The sequence below is a fragment of the Lepus europaeus genome, chromosome 15 (genome assembly GCF_033115175.1).
Source record: "Lepus europaeus isolate LE1 chromosome 15, mLepTim1.pri, whole genome shotgun sequence".
In the NCBI taxonomy this organism is placed as follows: domain Eukaryota; kingdom Metazoa; phylum Chordata; class Mammalia; order Lagomorpha; family Leporidae; genus Lepus; species Lepus europaeus.
In genome coordinates, this window is record NC_084841.1 from 48,324,858 (window position 1) to 48,342,029 (window position 17,172).

Here is a 17,172-nt window from a genome sequence, read left to right on the forward strand (position 1 = left end):
AATCACCTGCAGCATTATCCTAAGCTTTATTTGAAGAGTTTATCAAGTTAAAAAGATAGACACTGAAACAAATTTTCATGGTTATTGAAAATAAACTTAACTGAGGACACCTAGTGGAGAAAAGTTTAAATTACAGGATCTAAAAAAATTTCCTGAAGTGTTTCTTCAAGACAAACATAAAAATATATTAAATGCAACAATTATGCATGCAAGGCAAATTTTCTCTGTTCACCAGAGCTCTGATCCCAAAAAGGTGTGTTTTTTTACCTGTCTTCTCACTTCTGAGCCATGGGCTCAAACATGGCAGTATGTGGTAGAACAGGCTACCTAGAAATTGAAGTTTCTGGCTAGAAGACCAAAAGTGGCAGTCTCAGAGAATTGAGAAATATTTAGCAAGATTACAGAGAGGAAGGAACTCCAGAAAGAGACTCCATGAAGTTGTCTATGAATTCCAGGACTCAACCGTGAGTGGGGCAGGCATGGATCTAATACTGAGTAGCATACACAATATTCTGAAAACTGAACAGACTCAATGCACAGGCTGACCGCTGAGTGCACATAGCCGGAGCAGGTCTGAAAAGGATTTCAAAACCGAACCAGCACTGAAACCATAACCACATGAAGGCAGAAACTTGCATCCTGAACCTAAATCTTTCTAACTGCTTATTAAACAAAAAATATCAGCATTCTCCATGAGATTGAAACAAGACACAGAGTCTTTGAGTATTTAAAAGGGTCCAAGACATAGTCCAAAAATACTTTGCACCACGAAGAACCATGAAAATTTCAACTTGCATAGGGAAAGAAGCCGCAGATGAGATGATACAGGCCACACACATAAAACCTCAGATGGAAACAGTTCCTGTGAGCTAGCACCTCCTTGAGAGGCCACCTTCTGCTGGAACCCTGACTTGATCATGGGTCCCTACTTCACCCCTACTCAGCCTGAAGATGCCCAATCGGTCATCATCCTAAATCCTGTCAGCAGCCAGGGTTTCCATAAGCAGAGGGAATGGGAGAAATTATTTGACAAGGACTTTAAGGTAGCCACTGTAAAATGCCTGAGTGAGCAAGAGGTGAAACAAATGCCAAAATAGAAAGTCTCAGCAAAGAATTAAAAATATAGATAAGAACCAAATGATCACTTGAGAAATCTTCAATATAAAATTATTTTAACTTAATGAATTCAACAGCAGATTGGAGAAAAAAGCGGAGTCAGCGAACCTGAACATATAACAACTGAAATTACAAAAACACAGGGTAAAGAAGACTAGGGAAAAACAAAAGAACAGAGCCTCAGGACCAGAGGAACAACTAGAAAAGGACTAACATTTAGTTCATCAGAATTCCAGAAGGAGTAGAGGTAGTGATGCTTGTAAAACATTGACATTACTCAGGTATTTCATAACAATGAAAATGTAAAGGATAAAATGTTGGAATCTGATCCAAATATAGAAAAATAGTATGACAATCAATCAAGGCACAGAAAGTATATACAATAAGGCAATAACTGTACAATAAGGGAAACACTGCTCAATCTACTCTTGATGAGTTTTTTTGTCTCTTACAAAGAAAAGACTTTATCACAATTTATAGTATCTTACTCTACAGTATACTAAATATTAGCTTCACTGGGGCTGGCTCTGTGGCACAGCAGATTAAAGCCCTAGCCTGCAGTGCTGGCATCCCATATAGGCATGGGTTCAAGTACTGGCTGCTCCAATTCTGATCCAGCTCCCTGCTAATGCACCTGGGAAAGCAGCAGAGGATGGCCCAAGGTCTTGGGCCCCTGCACCCATGTGAAAGACCCAGAAGAAGCTCCTGTCTCCTGGGTTCAGACTGCCCAGCTCAGGCCACTGCAGACATTTGGGGAGCGAACCAGAGGATGGAAGACCTCTCTCTCTCTGTCTCGACCTCTTTCTGTAACTCTTTCAAATAAGTAAAATAAATCTTTAAAAAAAAATTAGCTTCACTATTTTCCATTTCCCTACATACTTATAATTGTAAATATAACAATGTTTTAGTGTTCAGTGTTTAAAGATCAAAGAATAACAATTTCTCCACTAAATTTTTTGAAGATTTACTCATTATTTATTTAGAAGGCAGAGTTACAGAAACAAAGGGTGAGAGAGAAAGAGAAAGAGAGGGAGAGAGAGAGGGGAAGAGAGAGAGAGAGAGATCTCCCATTCGCTGATTCACTCCCCAATTGGCTGCAATAGCCAGGGCTGGATCAGGCAGAAACCAGGAGCCTGGAACTGCATCCAGGTCTCCCATGTGGGTGGCAGAGGCCCAAGCACTTGGACCATCTTCCACTGCATTCCCATGAGAAATAGCCAGGATCAGAAATGGGGCAGCTGGAACTTGAACCCATGCTCCTATAGGATGTCAGTGTTACAAGCAGAAGCTTAACATGCTGTGCCACTATGCTGGCCACCAATTATTAAGATCATTTTGCAGGGCCAGTGCTGTGGCACAGTGGGTTAAAGACTCAACCTGCAGCACCGGCATCCCCTATGGGTGCTGGTTTCAGATCTGGCTGCTCCACATCCAATCCAGCTCCCTGCTATTATGCCTGAGAAAGCAGCAGAGGATGGCCCAAGTCCTTGGATCCCTGCATCCAGGAAGACCTGGAAGAAGCTCCTGGCTCCTGGCTTTGAATCGGCTCAGCTCTGGCCATTGCAGCCATTTGGTGAGTGAACCAGCAGATGGAAGACCTCTTTCTATCTCTGTCTCTGCCTCTCTGTAGCTCTTCCAAATAAATAAGATACATCTTTTTTTTTTTTTTTTTTTTTTTTTTTACAGGCAGAGTGGATAGTGAGAGAGAGAGAGACAGAGAGGAAGGTCTTCCTTTGCCGTTGGTTCACCCTCCAATGGCCGCTGCGGACAGCGCATCTCGCTAATCCGAAGCCAGGAGCCAGGTGCTTCTCCTGGTCTTGCATGCGGGTGCAGGGCCCAAGGACTTGGGCCATCCTCCACTGCCTTCCCGGGCCATAGCAGAGAGCTGGCCTGGAAGAGGGGCAACCGGGATAGAGTCCGGCGCCCCAACCGGGACTAGAACCCGGTGTGCTGGCGCTGCAAGGCGGAGGATTAGCCTGTTAAGCCACGGCGCCGAAGATACATCTTTTGTACAAGTTTCAGCATGCAGTTTTATGAACTTTCACTACTTTATAAGGTCAGTACTACCTAAACATTGAACCACCATTATTTAGAGTAGAATTAAATGTCCCTTCACATTTCCATACAATGGAATGCTTTCCAACAATAAAAAGGAATTGATACAGTCAATAACAGAGAAATTTCAAAATAATTGTTAAGAAGCCAGACAGAGAATAATTTCACTTACATAAAATTCTGAATATGCAAACTAATCTATAATGATTAGGTGAATAGGCAATGGAGTGATGTGGAGTATCATAGCACCTCTCTTTTTCAAACTATACTATATATAGCAACTAAATATAGAACTTAAGCCACATGCAAAGAACTAAATGTGGAATCCTTCTCAAGCAAGGATTCTCAATTCTTGGGAAGCTTTAAAAAAAAATCTGTGGGATAGGACATTGTAAATCAGATTCTCTGGAGCTGGAATTCTGGCAAGAATATTTAGATCATGGAATGTTGACAAGAGCTATACTTAGCTTTATTTTTTGATATTAAAAGACTCTGAGAAACCCAGGCCTTCCTGGGCTCACACATTTGAATTATTATTGATATTACAAAACTTCTAAGCATATTAGATTTAACTACAGGGAAAAGAGTAATAGTGCTTCTTTTTTGAAGAATTGTGGAACTACTTGGTATAAACAAGCCACACTATGAGAAGAAACTGATATATTTTGCTTGAGTTCATGCAGTCACGGGAATAAAAATCTCCGGATATATCTGCATGATCTAACCTATCACATATTCATAAGTTAGTCAACCAACAAACCACTCTTTTTCTCCCTATCAAGTTTATTTATTAAAGATTTATTTGTTTTCTTGAAAGGCAGAGTTAGAGAGAGAAAGACCTTCCATCTGCTGGTTCGCTCCCACAAAGGGCAGCAACAGCTAGGGTTGGGCCAGGCTGAAGCCAGGAGTTTCATCTGGGTCTCCCACAAGGGAGGCAGGGGCCCAAGTCCTGGGGCCATCTTCTGCAGCTTTCCCATGCTCAGTAGCAGGGAGCTGAATCGGAAGTAGAGTAGCTGGGAACTGAACCAGGGCTCATATAGGATGCAGGCTTCATGGGTGGGAGCTTAACCTGATGTGCTGCAACACAGCCCCTCTCCCTATCAATTTAAATTCCTTTAAAAAGTCAGTAATGTTGGCATCCCTCCCCATTTCCTTTCCTATTATCCAGTTTATTGAAGTCTTACTTGTATTCCCACTATTCCTCTAAAATTGCTCTTCCCAAGGCCACTAGTGATTACTGTGTTCATTAAATGCAATTTATCCTTTTTTTTTTTTTTTTGACAGGCAGAGTTAGACAGTGAGAGAGACAGAGAGAAAGGTCTTCCTTCCATTGGTTCACCCCACAAATGGCCGCCATGGCCAGCACTGCGCCGATCAGAAGCCAGGAGTCAGGTGCTTCCTCCTGGTCTCCCATGCGGGTGCAGGGCTGGGCCATCCTCCACTGCCTTCCTGGGCCACAGCAAAGAGCTGGACTGGAAGAGGAGCAACCAGGACAGAATCTGGCGCCCTGACCGGGACTAGAACCCGGCGCTGCAGGCGGAAGATTAGCCAAGTGAGCCGCAGCGCCAGCCAATTTATGCTTTTAATTCCTCATATTTACTGAGAGCATGTCATTCACACAGCATTTTCTTAAACTTCTACCATGTGCCAAACCCTCTTCTAGGCACAGAATACAGGCCCTTTTTCTCTTATGGGTTAAGATGACAACATGCTAATAAAATATAAGATACAATTTCAATAAGAATACATTGCATGAAGAAAGTAAGGCAGAGCAATGGGATAAAGAACAATGAGAACAAAGCAGGGTGTTAGAAGGCAGCACCAGACACATCTGCTAGCTCTCTCCTCAAACACTGCCTCCCTCAGCATACACAGCAGTTCATCTCCCTGGTTTTCCTCCACACTTCTCATTACTCCTCTTCAGTTCATTTGCAGTCTCTCCTTCTGCCTAAAATTAAATATTGATATTGCTCAGATGTTTACTATTGAAGTACTTGTCTTCGTACTTTACAAACATGAGTAGTGCCCGGGTGCTCTCAACTACTCCTCATGAGTTCATATATGACACGATATTAAAGAAATCTACATTTCTCCTGAGCATAGAACTCACATATGCAACTACGTCCATCACAGGTTCCTCAAAAATTAAAAAACTTGCTCTCCCTTTGGAAAACTTTATCTCAGAGTATGTTGCCAACATTCAACCTCCTATACAAGGCAAATATTTGGGAATCATCGATTCTTCCCTTTTTGTCATTCACTTGTCCATGGCTGGCTGATTCTGTTCCTTAGCACCTGCCACACCCTTCCTGGTCCTGCCTTTCTTACATCTGGTGTGTCCTGCATAAATGGAATTGCATTAGTTATCTAACGTGGTTCCCACTCTTGCTCTCTGCTTCAATCCACAAAACCAAGCAGAAAGCCAAACCAATAGCTGTCACCCTATTTCATTTTTACACCGTCACCGAAGCCACACGACTCTTCCTCATTTCGCTCTGCCCACTTACTCATCCTCCACTTTGTCAACAGACCTACCCCAACTCTCTGCTCCCATCACTGTGAGCTTTGCTCAGTTCCTGGCCCGCGCCCCGCTTTTAACCTGCTACTTGGAGTAGCACTAAAACCGCAGACTGCACAAACGAATGAAACTTTCGGGGATGGAAATTCCTTGGGGGACTTTAATAAGAGATAGGCGAATAAAACAAAACGAAAAAAGGTATCCTCAGTATATAGAAGGCATCCATTTCTGCAAGCCACAGAGAAGACACTAAATAGGACTTTTAGCGGAAGGAAAGTAGTGAGACGGCCAAGCTTGTGGCAAGGATACAGCCACTGGTCAAGATTCCAACGGGCCCGTTAGAGAAATGAGTAAGCTTTTCTTTACCTCCGTGTAGACTCTGCTCTCCGGAGGCGAACAGGGTCCTCTAAACCCACCTGTCGCGCGGACAAAAACCCCAGCATCGCGTTTCCTCACCGGTGTCAGAGCACCAGACGCCGCCATGACAGAGGTCGGAGGCGGGGGCTGTAAGAACAGAGCCTCCCATTGGCCAAGCGGTGGTACCATCTGCCCAATGGTGAGCGCCGTTACTGGAAGGGCGGAGGGAGGCGGGCCGACAGCTCCGACGCGGTGGGCGGAGTCAGCAGCCAGAGCGCGCCCGAATGTGCGGCGCCGGGGGTCGGCTGCGAAGCGGCCGGCATGGGTTCGTTTCGGAGTGTGTTCCGCGCCTTGTGGAGTTCGCTGTCTAAGGAAGTCAGGGAGCACGTGGGCACGGACCAGCACGGGAACAAGTACTACTACGTCCCGGAGTACAAGAACTGGAGAGGTGAGATCAGGACGAGGGCGGCGGTTGCGTAGCGAGTGCCGGCGTGCCGAGGGGGCGCGTCCGGGCGACTGGAACCCCGTGCGCCGCTTAGCACGTTCGCCTTGCCCGGCTCCTCTGCTGCGGGGTCGGAGCCGCTGGCGGTTCTGCGGCGCGGCCGGGCGGCGCCCAGGTCGGTCCGCGCGAGCGCAGCGCCAGCCGCCGGTCCCCCGGCGCAGAGCCAGGCTGGCGCAGGACGCCTGGGTTTCCGTCCTTGCCGTCGGGTTCGAGAGCGGCGGCAGAGAAGTAGCTTCGCTCGGCCCCGGGCTGAGCGGTGTCGCTGAGGAGACGCCCTGCGCGCCGCGGCTTTCCGCGGGCACCTTGGCTCCGGCGCTGGCCCCGTGCGTCACCGCCTTCTCGGTCACAGCTGTCGCCTCACGGTGCGGGGCAGGAACCCCCGAAAGGGTCCGTCCCTGCAGCTTGTTCCAAGAGTGCGTGGAGCTCAGGGCGAGGCCCGGGGCTCTGAGGGCGACGCTTCGGTGTGGCGTGCGTGCCGAGGAGTGGAGCGGGCCTGTCCGTCGAAGCCCCGCACGTTCTTAGCCTTTTCGACGTCGGTCCGTCGCCGGGGTGCGGGAGATCGCGGGCTTCCCCCGAGAACGGCGCGGGTTCAAATCTCAGCCCCGGCGCCCGATCGCCGAAGGGTGGTCGCGAAGCACTCGTGCGTCGGCCTCAGTGTCTCCGCCTGACAGCGTACTGGTAATGGCGAGGAACACCCAGACCTTTCCAGAAGTTGTGTTCCGCTCATTTCCCTCACAGACGAGGATAAACTGTAAGCGGTGATTTTTCACCCACATTTGTTTTGTCTAGCCTTTTCCTGCAACTTATTTTAATTTTTTGGATTTGTTTCATGAAACAGCTTCTGAACTTTGGCAGGGCAGGCAGTGTGTCTTTTTTTTTTTTTTTTTTTTTTTTTGAAACCTGCAGCTGAAGCCTACAAAAAACCTGACCTGGTGGTTAAAAGAATTTCTTGACACATTGTAAGCAGAGAGAAAGATGTTTCTTTTATACAAATTGTCAATAGTTGGGTTTATTTGCCATCTGCAGGTCTTTGGTGAAGTATTTATTCAAAGCTTTTGGCATTTAAAATGCATTTTTACCAATTTGTGTATCATTCATTTCAGTGGGAATGCAATACCATTAAAGATTTAAATGAGCAAAAGCATGCCTATCCCACCGTAACATGAATATATTTATTTTGACATATTCTCAGTCATTTGTGTCTATGTATATTCTCTTATAGAACTCTAATTGCATTTTTGGGAATTTTAGTGAGGTGTAATTGACATACAAGATTTTGCCAGTGTTTAAGATCTATAATCTGGTGAGGTTTGACATATGTATACATAGATGAAGACATCAACACAATCGAGATCATTAACATGTCTGTCATCCACAAAAATTTCCCTGTGCCCCTTTCAATCCCACCTTATGCTACTCTCCGCTTCTTGTCCCTAGACAACCACTGAACTGATTTCAGACAAAACAGATTGATTTGCATGTTCTAGAATTTTATGTAATTTGATGTAAATGGAATTGTAGAGCATATATTCTGTTTTATTCTGTGTTCTTTACTCAGCTTAGTTATTTAGAGATATATCTTTTTTTTTTTTTTTTTTTTATTTGAGAGGCAGAGAAAGAGAGATGGACAGAAAAGAGAGCGAGCTCCCATTTCTGGTTTACTTCCCAAATACTTGCAATTGCTGGGGCAGAGCTTGCAGCTGGGATGTGGGATGGCAATCCAGGGCTCCCACAATGGTGGCAGGAACTCAGTTACTTGAGCCATCATTGCTGCCTCGCAGGGTCAGGATTGGCAGGAAGCAGGAAGCAGGCTGAAGCCTGGAATCGAAACCATTAGGCCAGTTCCTGCTCTTCATCCTTGTTTTAATGTGAACCAGTAGTTTCTCTGTTTTTATTGCTGAGTAATACTCCAGTGCATGGATATACCATTCACTTGTGCATAGATGCTTGTCTGTTCTGTTCTGTTCTTTTTCTCCTTCACAGTAAGATAGAGCCTAGCTAGCCTAGGGCTGGCCTAGGCTGGAGCTGGCGCCAGGAACTCTGGGTCCCCCGGGCGCATGAGCCATCACTGCTGCCTTCCAGAGTCTGCTCTGTTGGGCAGGTGGAGTTAGAGCTGGAGCCTGGAATCACCCGAGCACTCTGATGTGGAGTGTGGAAAGCTGAACCACTAGGCTAAATGCCCACTCTCATTTTGGACTTCTGTGTTCATTAAGGTTTATTTTATTTATCTGATAGAGTTACAGAAAGAGAGAGGGGGAGACAAAGAGAGATCTTTCATCTGCAAGTTCACTCTCCAAATGGCCACAATGGCTAGGGCTGGGCCAGACTGAAGCCAGGAGTGTGGAGCTTCATTCAGGTCTCCTGCATGCGTGCAGGGGTCCAAGCACTTGAACCATCTTCTGCTGCATTCCAGGCACATTAACAGGGAGCTGGATCAGAAGTAGAGCAGCTGGGACTTGTAGCAGCACCATATGGGATGCTGGCATCACAAGTGACACCTTTACTCTCATGCCACAAGGCCAGCCACAATATGAGTGGTTTTATTTTTACAAGACTACTTCAGTGCATGAACATGGAATGTCTTTCCATTTTTTTGGGGGGTATTTTCTTCAATTATTTTCATCAGTGTTTTGTAATTTTTATGGTAGAAGTTACTCACATCCTTTGTTTTATCCTTCATTTTGTTTATGTGATGTATTGGATTTATTGATGTGTATGATTGGAAGCATCCCTTCGTCTCTGGGATACATTCCGATTGATCACGGTATGTAATCTTTTTTATGTGCTCTTGGATTCTATTTGCTAGACTTCTGTTGAGAATTTTGCATTGTGTTCATCAGGGTTATCAGTATGTACTTTTCTTTTTCCATTGTGCCCTTGTCTGATTTTGATATAAGGGTAATGTTGGCCTCCGTGGAAGGATTCCTTCCCATTCAGTACTTTGGAGTGGGTTGAGAAGAACTGACATTACTTCTTTAAGAGTTTTGGTAGCATTCAATAGTGCAGTCTTTTTGTTCAGAGACTCTCTATTACTGATTCTATTGTCTTTTTAGGTTTTCTGTGTCTGCATGGTTAAATTTTGGTAACTTGTGTATGTTCAAAAATATATGTATTTTTTTCAAGGTATTTCATTTCATTGATGTGTAGTTGCTTTGGTGAGGTCACTCGACCACTCCCCAAACCAGGTGTTATGAGGGTTGCAGGGTGCTCCAGCAGTGAATGTACCAGGTGGCTGTGGTGAGGGGGCTTGTTGAGGGTCCTCCTTTTTACCCTTTTGCCGCCAGTGAAGGCCTCTGATGCAGGGTTGCTGTCTGGAGGTAGACTAGCAGATGCTGTGTGCCTAGCTCTTCTTCATAAGGCCATCATGTGCCTGTGCTCCGCAGCGTCTAGTCCAGGGCTCCCTTTCCTGCCCTACTCTAGTCTCCTTCTTCCCGAGGAGGGCTGGTGGAGGTAGTGCTTTGCCTGGCTGTGACATCCAGAGGCTTCTGCAAATGCCAGCCTGGTGGTACCCTGACAGTGGGTTTCACCAGAAGGCCGGGATATTTCTGTCACCTGCCCCAAATTGGGAGTTGTCTCACCATGCTATGCTATGCTGCCTGAAGATGGGGAGGAGTGATTCAGGCAACTGTTTCCTCCCTGCATTATGCATTCTGTCTTTTCTTACTATTGTACTTAAATGAGTGCTGTAGTCTCTCACCTGGTCTCTCTGTTCTTGTGCACGGATAGCTGTTTAAATTGGTACCTCTGTGATCAGCAGAGGATCCTACTCAGCCGATATCTTGCTCCACCCTCTTCCTCTTCCTTTTTCATAAAGTGTTAACTTGGTATGGGTAAAAGAAAATTTTTGCCCCTACCACAACAGAATATAAGACTTGCGAGCAAAGAAAAATGAGAGCCTCAGTCAATTGTGTAGGCCAGTAGCTTCCCATAGGACTCTGAGAGAATTACCCCGGGAGAAGTGGACTTAACTGCTCAGAGTCCTTCATTTACAGCCCTTTCAGGAGGGGGGCCTAGGACCAGGTTGTGGGCACCCTGGTGGCTTCTCCAAGTTATTAACTAGACCCTCATCGTTTGTCCCTTATTTTCACCTTGAGATTTTCTCAGGACTTCCTGTTTTATTTTTTATTTATTTATTTATTTGAAAGGCAGAGTTAGAGGGAGAGATCTTCCACTTGCTGGATCACTTTCCAAATAGCTGCAACGGCTGGGGCTGGGGCTGGGGCTGGGCCAGGCCAAAGCTAGGAGCCAGGAGTGTCATCCAGATCTCCCATGTGGTTGCAGGGGCCCAAGCACTTGGGCCATCCTCCACTGCTTTCCCAACCACATTAGCAGGGAGCCGGATCAGAAATAGAGCAGCTGGGACTGGCGCCCATGTGGAATGCCAACACTACAGGCAGCGACTTAACCGACTATGCCACAATGCTGGCCCCCAGACTTCTGATTTTGAAAAACCCATGTAGATTCTGTCTGCCTATGCTGATTCTAGGCCAGTCAGGACTTCTAAGTTTGCTTTTCATCTTATCTTGTAACAGTCATTTTTCTCTTGTGGTTATTTATTGAGCACTGGCTCAAATAAGCACAATATACCTGTTTCATGTATGTCACACCTGTTGGTCTTAGTTTCTCACCTATTGATTATCCTGTTACCTGTTTTCTATCTTTATTTTTTTAAATCTATTTATTTATATTTTTGAAAGGCAGAATGTGAGAGAGATATTCCATTTGCTGGTTCACTTTCTCAAATGCCTGCAACAGCAAGGGCTGGGCCAGAGTGAAGCCAGGAGTTAGGAACCTTATCCAGGTCTCCTATGTAGGCAGCAAGGATTCAAGTGCTTGAGCCATCACCAGCTGCCTCCTGGGCCCATTAACAGGGAGCTGGATCAGAAGTGGAGTAACCTGGACTCGAACCAGGCACTCTGACTTGGGATGTGGGTGTCCCAAGCAGAAGTTAAACTGGCTGTGCTACAATGCCAGTCCCTGTTACCTGTTTTCTAACATAGCTGTATCCCCTTTATATCTTCTTTAACAAATTCAGTGGCATTTGGGAAGATAAAAGGAGGTAAACATGAATCAGTGGGCATTTTGACTTGAAGCTTACTTGTTTAATTTAACACATTTTTGCCACGTATTTTTTTTCCTCAGCCTACCATAGTTTCTGATGTTTTTAGTAATGCTCAAATTAATGATAGCTACCATTCTTTGCGTGCTTCCTCGGATTATTTCACGTCTTCCCAACAACCATATAACTAGGGACTGTTACCCTCATTTAAAATAGATTGTTGCATTTCTGGAGACTTAAATGAGTGCTTCATGCCCATTGCCTGGATGTAAAGTAGATGCTGAAAAATCAGCTGTTCACTGAATTGAAATGTTTGCAAATCCAGAAAAATAAAAAGTAACGCATACCAAATTTTATAAATGCAGGAAATGATTAAGTAATTTTAGAAAGTTTGAAGCAGATAATTCAGTCATACTTTTCATTTTACTTTTGATTAATGGACCAGTTCTTCAAGAGCTAAGTTATTCTCATTAGAAATAGGAATATTTAAGAAAGGTGCAACTGTAATAATCATATCCCATATTTGAGTACCCTGGTTTGATCCCTGGCTCCAACCACTAATTCCAACTTCCTGCTAAGGCACATCATGGTGGAAAGATGGTAATGATTCAAGAAATTAGGCTCTTGTGAGCCTATTTTCTGGATTGAGCTTGAAGCTCCTGGCTTTTGCCTGGTCCATCACAGCTGTTGCCGTCATTTCAGGGTATACCAGTGAATGGGGGCTCCCTCCCTCTCTGTCTCCCAAAAAACAAACTAAGTAACTTAAAAAAAAAATTCCCATGGTGTCAACTCTTTTATTATTGTTCAGGTTTAGACTTTGCTTAGTTAATACCCTAAATATAGGTTAATTGTCAGCATTAAACTTCTGTTAAGATAGTCAATCTTTTTTCCTTTGAGGGTGAATATATCATTATTTAATTCAAACCCTATATCTTCCACTATTATGTATAGTTGTATTATGTGCATACTTTAGAACTGTTTCCCCAACCTTTTTTGTATTTAGTGCTTAAGTATACTAAAGTTATAAGAAATTATTACTCAGTTAAAAAGTAATTATAAGAGTCAGAACAAATCAAAGGATCAGAATTAGAAGGTTTTAGTAGGTAACTAACTGGAAGATCATAATATGTAAGTCTTTAACATCTGGGAAATAATCATGACATTTCAGAATTTTCCAGCAGATGGCAGCATTGTTTTAAAAATGATAGGTTGACTTTATTTTTTTTTTTCCCCCTTTATACGAATTTGGAGTAATCCTTTCTACAAAATAATTGGATATAGTTTTCCCCTCGAGATAAACTCTGCACTACTGTTTTATAAACTGCTAATTTTTTAGGCAAACATTTTGTTTTAAAAAATATTTATTCAATTGGCAGAATGACAAACAAGTGAAAGAGAGCGCGCGCTAGCCAGTCTACCAATTCACTCCCCTAATGCCCTCTACAGCCAGACTGGACCATGCTGGAGCCAGGAACCAGCAACTCCATCCAGATCTCCCTTATGAGTGGCAGGGGCCCAAGGACTTGGACCATCATCTGCTGCCTTCCCAGGTGCAATAGCAGCAAGCTGCATTGGAAGTGGAGTAGCTGGGACGGTTATGGGTGTCACAAGTGGTAGCTTAACATGCTGTGCCACAATGCTGACTCCCAACAAAGATTTTAGAATGATAGCTATGTATTACAATGTAAATGGCAATTAAATTTTGAAGAATAAGACAAAATTTTAAATTTGTCAGATATATAATTTAATAGTAAGTACTATTCTATCTTGTGTTTGTTTGAGATCATGTAATGTAATCATTACGTCAGATATCACCAAGTTGATATCCTTAAGTTTTCCGTGGTTTAAACTTTTTTTGAAAGGCGCAGGGAGACAGAGATCTCCCATTTACTGGTTCATTCTCCAAATGCCCACAACAGCTGCACCCATGCTGGGTTGAAGCCAGGAGCCCAAATCTTAATCTGGGTCACCCATGGAAAGGGCAGGGACTAAACTACTTGAGCTATGACACAATGCCTACCCTTAAATTGAATTTAAGGAGACTGAATCTCAAATCCTGATTTTTCCTGCCAAGATGATGATGTGGAATCTTTGAGTAGAAATAGGAAGTACTTATAATGGGTGAATAATCTATATTATGTCTATTTTTAAATTGGGCTGAAATGCTTCACGTGAATGAAAACACGGTTTTTTTTTTTTTTTTTGCTTTATGTGTCTTATAATTGTTTTATATTAATAACATTAGTAACAAAAGTAATTAGAATTTATAAAGTATTACGTTTTAGATGTTTTCTAGTGTCTCAGCTCACCTGTATTTACAGACAGTTGACAGCAAATGAGGGAAAGTAATAAATCTAGTGTTGATGTGTTAAGGTCACTTAGTGATGAAACTCAGTTTTTATTATATTTGCACTGAACCCAGTTTCTCTGCATTAGTATGAATCAGATCAAACTGTTGTTTTTCTTACCGTGCTCACTTTTCCAAGAACTACTCAGTCCAGTAGTTTGCTGCTGTTTGAGTGTGAGTTACTCTACCAAAGTTACAGAAGCTGACATACTTGGTTTTTAGAGTTCACAATTGAATGGGATTTGGTGGTGAAGTGTCTTCAGAACTATAGAGTATATAAGAATTCATTCTGATTGTTAGAATAGATTTCCCTTTTTACAAAATGACTTGGAATGCATGTGATTTTTTTTTTTTTTTTAATTAGTTTTTCTTTTTTATCACTGAAGAGGCTGTGTGTTTTTCTCATCATTGCCTTCCAGGCTCCTGGTGCTTCCATCTTGTGGTCCAAGCGACAAATTGCACCTTTTGCCCAAGATTCTGGTTGAGCTTTTTCCTCGCCCTCAGCAGGATATACCACAAAAAATTACTTACTTTCTGTTTTATTTATTAGAGATGTAACTCTCATTAGATATACGTAGATTCAGCCTTCATCCAGGAGTTTCCTCTGAAAGTCATCTTCTCTCGCTGTCTTGTAGTTTCCTTCTTTCCTTTTCACTGTTTGCTTCCCTGCTCAAAGAGGACAGAAGGTACTTAAAAGGGACATCTTACGGTGACTTCTTGTAAGAATGAAGTCGTTAAAAAAAAGTTACTGTAATAGTGGTGGTAGAGTAAGAGAGGTGTGTTAAAAATGAAACCTAAAATCTTAGGCAACCGTAAGTTAATTACTAGAATTTAGATTGAATCAACCACTTATTTCTTCCAGCTTTATAGAAGTTTAATTGACATAAAAATTTTATATATGTATGATGTTCAGAGTGATGTTTTCAATATACTGCGTACATTAGGGACTGATTAAATCAAGCTGAGTAGCATATATGTCACCTCACATTTTATCATTTATGTATATGTGTGATGATTAAATTCTGTTTTTTGTATATTTGTTTCCTGATAAGATTATGAAAGCACAGTGTGACATCTTTTATTTCATATTTGTTGCTTTAAAATAAGGAAAGTACCCATTTTGCAAAACTTTAGAATGATGTATTTTCTAAAGATTTCTATTAACCTTTGGTTAATACTTTATTCATTATCCTTTGTAGCCACCTCTCATTATTCTAATCCTTATTAGGCTAACTGTCTTCTCTGTGAATTGGAAATTAATAATCTTCTGGTGATTCAATACTATTTTCATAGACTACATGAAGCTTTATATTTTGCGAGATTTGCAATTTCACTTTCCATTCAACTTATGCTATAGTTATAAACATTAGAAAATTCAAAAGACTGACTATAGATCACCTTAAAGAATGAACAGATATAATATTGAGTGGATGTTTAAGTGTATATTAATATTGGGAGTTGACAGTATTTTTATGTTTAAAATTTGCTTTCTTGGGGCCAGCATTGGCGCAGTGGGTTAAAGCCCCAGCTTTTAGTTCTGGCATCCCATATGGGTGCCGGTTCTAGTCCCAGCTGCTCCTCTTCTGATCCAGCTCTCTGCTATGACTTTAAAAAGAAGGAAAAGATGGCCCAAGTTCTTGGTCCCCTGTACCCACGTGGGAGAGTGACAGAGTTACAGAAATAAAGAGAGCTTCCATCCTCTAGTTCACTCTCCAAATAGCTGAAATGACGGTAGCTCTAGCTGTGCCAGTCAGGAGCTAGGAGCTTCTTCTAGGTATTCCACATGGGTGCAGGGGCCTAAAGACTTGTGCCATCTTAGTTGCTTTCCCAGGCACATTAGCTGGGAACTGGATTTGAAGAGGAGCAGCTGGGACTTGAACTGGTACCCATATGGGATTCCAGCATCACAGCGCCTAAATTTCACATATTATAATTTTTCTTTTTAAAAAAGATATATTTATTTACTTGAAAGGCACAGTTTACAGAGAGAAAGAGAGAGAGATCAAGATCTTGCATCTGCTGGTTCACTCCCCAAATGGCCACAAGGGCTGAAGCTAGGCGAGTAAGAAACCAGGAGCCAGGAGCTTAATCCAGGTCTCCCACTTGGTTGCAGGGGCCCAAGCACTTAGGCCATCTTCCACTGCTTTCCCAGGCACATTAGCAAGGAGCTGGATTGGAAGTGGAGCAGCCGGGACTTGAACCAGCACCCGTATGGGATGCCAATGTGACTTTACCAACTAAACCACTGTGTCAGCCCCCATAATTTTTCTATTTTCAGCACTTATAATAGTACCTGATACATAAAATATATTTAGTTAGTATTTATTAAATTAAAAGAAATGGACTTCACAAGGGTAGACTTTGGCTTAATTTATCTCATTCCCTTTTTTGCAGTGCTTCTGCTGCCTTCTCTCTTAAGCAGCAGCAGAATGATAAAAGTAGTCCTTTTGAGGATATAAAAGTCCTTGAGATGGCTACATCTAAATCCTAAAACATTTCCTTGTCATTTTACCTCTAAAATTGTTTTTTTCTTTTTAAGATGTTATATCTGATCTTTCCAGTTCTGTATTTGAAATGAACCTATCTTTAGTGACTATATCTTTTAATACCTCCTTTCACACAAGGAAACAGATGTATTATTCTAGGCCTACATGATATCTCATAAGGCAAATGATGTAATGGAAGGAAATATGGGCAGTCCATCCAAAAAGGGATCAACTTCTGCCACTTTGACTCATTTTTTTTTTTTTTAAGATTTATTTTATTTATTTGGAAGGCAGAGTTACAGAGAGAGAATGAGAGACAGAGAGAGAGAGAGAGAGAGAGAGGTCTTCCATCCACTGGATCACTCCCTAAATGGCCACAATGACCACAACTAGGCCTGTCTGAAGCCAGGAGCCAGGAGCTTCCTCTGGGTCTTCCATATGGGTGCAGGGGCCCAAGCACTTGGGCCATTTTCTGCTGCTTTCCCAGGTGTGTTAGCAGGGAGCTGGAATGGTAGTGGAGCAGCCAGGACTGGAACAGATGCTCATAAGGGATCTTGGCCCTGCAGGTGGTGGGCTTTACCCTCAGTGCCACAACGCTAGCCTCAGTTCATCTCTTCAGTAGTTATTGAACTCTGCTGTGTGCTAGGTATGTACTTGAAGAGAGAGTGTGTGCATATCTTTTAACTAGATACTAAGATCTAGTTTGTAATTAGATATTAACTACTTTCTTAA

At 42.9% G+C, this 17,172-nt stretch overlaps 2 protein-coding genes across 6 annotated transcripts in view; one reads left to right on the plus strand and one right to left on the minus strand.

Moving 5' to 3' along the window:
• Positions 1–6,188, minus strand: part of ERCC8 (ERCC excision repair 8, CSA ubiquitin ligase complex subunit) — a 60,691-nt gene extending 54,503 nt beyond the window's left edge. For 3 of the 5 annotated variants that reach the window (XM_062212036.1, XM_062212034.1, XM_062212033.1), the window contains exon 1: positions 6,056–6,182. In XM_062212036.1, coding sequence (XP_062068020.1) covers positions 6,056–6,132 — 77 coding nt within the window. In that variant the 5' untranslated portion in view covers positions 6,133–6,182. Of the gene's footprint in view, positions 1–6,055 lie in introns of all 5 variants that reach the window. The other 2 variants (XM_062212037.1, XM_062212035.1) reach the window with 2 other exon arrangements.
• A 119-nt stretch (positions 6,189–6,307) lies between these two features.
• The window catches only part of NDUFAF2 (NADH:ubiquinone oxidoreductase complex assembly factor 2), a 184,570-nt gene continuing 173,705 nt past the window's right edge, over positions 6,308–17,172 (plus strand). The window contains exon 1 of the mRNA XM_062212041.1: positions 6,308–6,494. Within this exon, the coding sequence (XP_062068025.1) occupies positions 6,368–6,494 (127 nt within the window). The 5' untranslated portion in view covers positions 6,308–6,367. The remainder of the gene's footprint in view (positions 6,495–17,172) is intronic.